Consider the following 5,274-nt stretch of genomic DNA (forward strand, 5'->3'; position numbering starts at 1 on the left):
ATTAATTTTTTAACTGATTGTGCCATCTAATTATCTTTCGACGTGGAGAAGCCAACCACTTGTAATTATCGTAGACCAAAAAGCACCTTATTAACTGTAGAGTAATTTGTTTTCTGCAATTACTTTTGCAGCATCCTTGACAGCTTAGTCATATATATCGTTAATTGGTGTCTAGTGATACGTTCCTCTGCAGTACCTCTGGCTCAGTTAAAGTCTTTATCTGGGTCCTATATTCTTTCTGTTCAACATATGTTGGAAAAGATTTGTTGTCTTCAATCATGTCGAGGTTATGTGCACTAGGCTAGATCCAAGCCTCAACTACGTTCATATGCTTTTTTCTCCCGTTTTCTTTATATCAGCTTGTTTCATATGCTTTTATATGTGTGTTTTTTACGAGGGATAAAAGAAAAAGCAAAAGGTGCAATGGCCCCAAATGCTTCAGGATAAAGTACTCTGATTAGATTATCTTTATACTAAAAGAATTGTTTAACCAAAGTATAATTAGAGACAATAAAAATTTTATACTCCAGTTCATTTCTTTATCCTATTTTGCCTCTTTTTATTTCATGGAGGGCATTGAGATATGCATGTCACGTAAAGCAGCAGACTAATTAAAAGTGCGTTAGAGAAGCGACAGTTCGACCAACAAAGGAGGGGTCTACCTTAAACGAAAAAGGTAATAAAAGAGAAAGGCTGTTTGTTTTGTTTGGATACATACGCTGGAGAGTCAAGTTTCACTATTTTTTTCAAGTCACAGAGAATAAAAAAAACGTATACATTATTCTACATAATCTGCTAGATGTAGAACGTTTGTTTGCAAACGTGTTACCATGTAGGGACACAGATCTATCACACACCACCTAATGAACATATGTCCCACATTTTTCTTTATCCTTTCATGCCACAAATCAAATTCATCCATCTCAAAAGCATATATATCAATTATGGAATACCAACAATAAATTATGATAGTTATTTCTTAATTTTAAACCTTTGATCCTATATACAGAGTCTTCAAGTATATTCATTCACCTAAGATATTATAATATAAACTATGTATTAACCACCAATGGATTCATGATATATATAGTCCAATTCTCAATACTTATCATCTTTTTTCTTCAACACTGACTTGAGAAATAACAAACAAGCAATTAAGAAACCCAAAGCTGCAAACGCTCCCACTGCAAGAGCAATAGTCCTCAGCGTGTCCTGGTTCCCCAGTGACCCTGATCCAATCAAACACAGTGCAAAGTGGAAATTAATCTTGAGCACAAGACATCCTCATCCTCCTACTAAGTTCTAAGACCCAATGAGTCCCTTCCCCAAATGAAATTAGACCCAATTTTCAAACTAATAAGAACCATATCAGTTCACAATTATACATCAATAATACATTTCATTTTTTTCACCTTAAAAGGAAAAATCTTGTATAACACTACTTATTGGAATCCATGTGATCTCATTGTGAATTAGCCACAAACAAAAAATTGAAAACTTGTATGATTATGTTAGTAATATCATGGTAAGCATCGAAATAAGGGAAAGAAGAAATTTCCTGTATTGCTGTACCTGGAAAAGATGACATGTTGGACTTGGACCCTCCCTTGGGGTAAAAACTGTAGCTGATAAAACACTTGTGCAGATAAACCTGTGCAGAAACTGAGTCACCACATTCAGCTTTGGCTTGATCCTCAGCACTCTTCACACAATCCCCACAATCATCTTTGGCCAAATCACCCTCACACTGCCCCAACACATAGAGAGACTGATAGCTTCCAGTGTAAAACAATTTCCCACCATTCTTCACACCACTTTCCACCATACCAAACGCAGAGTCCCTCCTCTCCTCAAATCCATCATCGTAACCCTCCATCTTGGAGCCACAAACCTTGTAAAGCAATTGAGTTTCAGGAACCTGCTTGAACCCGACAACCTCGTACCTCAGGTAGCACCCGATAAGCTGAACTCTCGCAGCCACCACCTTGCCACACAAGTTTTCAAGCATGTCGGAAATCTTGCTCACGCAGTCGTAGCATGCAGTGTTTGAGAGGTCCCCTCTGCATTGGTAGAGACCCATGATCACGTTCTGGCCTTCCCCTGAGGTTGTGGTGAAGAAGGCCTTTTGTTCAGCCTGTGCCACCAGAGAAACCAAGAGGGTTTTGAGGTTCTGTGATGATGAGTCGTGCAGCTTCTGAACTGCACAACCCTTGTAAACGAAGTTTGTGTTATCTGCATCTGTCATGGGATGAAGAAGGAGGAAGCAGAAAACAGTGAAGAGAAAAGGAAAAGGAAAAGGGTGAGAATGAGAGTAACGTTTTCTCATCATGCCCATTTGAGGAGTCGAAGAAAGTGAAAAGAAAAATAAAATCTTTTGCTGTTTTCGTTGTTGTTGTATCTCACTCACAACATGGAAGATTGTTTTGGCTTGTGGGGTTTTGTTTTTTCCATTTTCTGAGTTGGTAACCTTTATATGCTACCTGTCACACTAAGATGATCTTTTCTGAGCCTCAATAATGAGTCTAGCAGATTAATCTTTAATTAAAGATGATTTTATATAATTTGGCATTCTTATCCATGTTGAAATGATGAATCAAAGTTAAATTATTGGTGGTTTATTAAAAAAGTGGAATGGGTGTGGCCTAAGAGGATGCTAACTGATGTGATTTATTGTGGTTGAAGCTATTAATCAGATGAGGATGTGATTGAATGAAAAATTTGACTGGAGCGTATGAAGGTAGAAACTGTTGAATGCATTGATTGAACGTGTAATGAACTAATGATAATTTTGTAGTCACATGAAGACCGTGTTCCAACGTGACAGCTGGTCTCTGCGGTTTTGAACGCATGGGATGACACACTTCTCTTTTGTATTTATTGATACTTAAAAGATTAATACATAAAAATTACTTAGAATCAACTTAAAATAAAATAAAATAATGACTTAAATATGTTTTTAAGATTAGCGAATTTTAATTTTGGTTGTTGTAAATTTTTTCATTTTTTTAAGATTGGTAAATATTTGTTTTTAATTTTGTAAAATATTTTTAATCGTGAGTAACTTTTGAGTTTAGTATTTGTAAAATGTTTTTATTTGATTTTTATCTTTCTAAAATCTAAAATTACTACTTTTGATTTCTAATAATAATAAGAAGGTAGACAAATAATATATATTTTAAGAATTTATAATAAAAAAAAGGTTGGACATTTGTCACACGTATACATATATAACATATATGAGTATGGATTGGATTTAATTGAATTTAAAACATATTTTGATCCAATCTGATTAACTTTAATAGGATAAAGTACGTTTATTTTTTTATTTTTTTGTTTTTAAGTCTCTAATTTGATCCAATCATATTCGGTTTGTATTATATATGTTCATTGAATTTATCCTTAAATAAAAAAATCACATTAGATAATTTTTAAAATATATTTTCATGTTATCAATTGATAAAACATTTAATATTACTAAAGGGGTCGAGATATTTTGTATCTCTAATAATTACACATATACAAGAAATTAGAAGGTTGAAAGTAGTTATTTACAAAGGATATAAGAAATTTTTTTTTATATTTAAATGGTATAATTGTTTACTAAAAAATGGAGACCAAAAGTAATTATATAACTCAGTATCCTCTTTATAATAAGTATAGATAAATTTGTTTTTAACAACTAATATCATTAAATTAAAACTTAAATATATCAATACCACAATCTACAAATTTATTATGTTACTCTCAACATAACACTCAACACCAACACAACAAAAAGTCCACTATATAATTAATACTCAATTTTCACAAATAAGTGGACATTCACAATGAGATAAACAAACAAATTTAATGCCATTTTTATACTTTAATACTAAATGAATGAGTCAATTTAAAAATAAATAAATAAATAAATTGAATGAGTCACTTGTCCTTTCTTTATCTTTTATTATGAGTCTAGCATTGATAAACCAAAATAAATATAATAAAATAATAAAAAAATATATCAAATTAATTAGACGGATTAGTTTGGTTTGACTAAAAAAATCAAAATAAGATATTCGAATCAAATTTATTAGTTTTCTAATTTTTAAATATTAATTGATTCGATAGTTCAAATCAATCCAATTTGGATTTATTAGATTATTACCCCCTAATAATAATTGTAGATAACATTTTAACTTTTTAACATTTTAATTGTACAAGATCACTTAACTTTTTAATAAATAAATAAATAGTTAAAATAATTATATAATAATAGGAACTAAAAATAATAATTCTTAATTTTATAACAATGAAAAACTAAAAAAAATTATACGAATCAAAATCAAAACTTTTTATTTTGCAGAGACGAAATCTAAAATAATTGTTTGTCAGTTTGTATAAAATTTTAATTATTTATATATAGAAAATGAATATATATATATATATATATATTTATTAACTATTTTTTAATTTTAATATAATGTTATTAGAAATGTAGCGTTCGTCAACTCGATTAAAATATTAAGTTGATGAGTTATTAGTAGCATACTACTAATTAAACTATATAACCGATATGCATTATATAATATTTAAAAGTATAATATTAAAGTTGATATATATACTATTTGCGTTGGACTTTTTTTTTCTTATGTGAAGACTGTTCCAGTAATTTTTATTTTTATTTTTATGAATTTGTCTTTCTTAAAACAATACGAAGCATATCATGACAACACAATTTTATTGTTATCTTTAAGTTTTTAAGATAAAATGAAGTGTTTTTGGATGAAGAATTTAAATAAAATAATTTTTTTAAGAATTCTAAATATTTTGAAATGAAATATTTTTTTTATGAAAAATTTATAACGAATTTGAATTTTTTTATATTTTTTCTTTCTTATCTCACTTATATATATATTTTTATATTTTTTTATCTCTTAATTATTGAATATTAAAAAATATCTTTTAAATTATTAAATATTATCTAATATTAATATTTAAAATTATTAAATATTTAAAAATTGATTAAATTTATTTTTATAAAATTTAATCTTAAAATCTCAATATATATATATATATATATAATCAATTTTACTCTACTAGAAATCAAATTATCATATCTAAACAAGTAATTTAAAATTTCAAAATTTTAAATTAACTTACTCAAACAAAACATTTAAAGATGATAAAAAATGAAATCAAAATAATTTAAATTCCAAAAATCTTAAATTCCTTTAATTTCTCATCATCTAAACACACCTCTGAATTCTTAAAATAATGCAATATTTTTTTGTG

At 28.6% G+C, this 5,274-nt stretch overlaps 1 protein-coding gene across 1 annotated transcript; it reads right to left on the reverse strand.

Annotated features, from left to right (window-relative positions):
• Positions 1-917: 917 nt before the first annotated feature.
• Positions 918-2,742, reverse strand: PDLP1 (plasmodesmata-located protein 1). The gene is made up of 2 exons (XM_020354417.3): positions 1,573-2,742; positions 918-1,229 (listed from the first exon to the last, which is right to left on the reverse strand). Exons 1-2 carry the CDS (start codon positions 2,333-2,335, stop codon positions 1,099-1,101), a joined length of 894 nt encoding a protein of 297 aa, XP_020210006.1. The 5' UTR covers positions 2,336-2,742; the 3' UTR covers positions 918-1,098.
• Positions 2,743-5,274: the final 2,532 nt, after the last annotated feature.

The sequence above is a fragment of the Cajanus cajan genome, chromosome 7, assembly GCF_000230855.2.
Source record: "Cajanus cajan strain Asha chromosome 7, NIPB_CcT2T_4, whole genome shotgun sequence".
NCBI lineage: Eukaryota > Viridiplantae > Streptophyta > Magnoliopsida > Fabales > Fabaceae > Cajanus > Cajanus cajan.

Excerpts from the sequence above, each read along its gene's own strand:
- PDLP1 (XM_020354417.3), bottom strand. The coding sequence starts at position 2,335 with ATGGGCATGATGAGAAAACGTTACTCTCATTCTCACCCTTTTCCTTTT. Across the intron at positions 1,230-1,572 it reads CAACATGTCATCTTTTCCAG|GGTCACTGGGGAACCAGGAC; the intron begins GTACAGCAATAC and ends TGATTGGATCAG.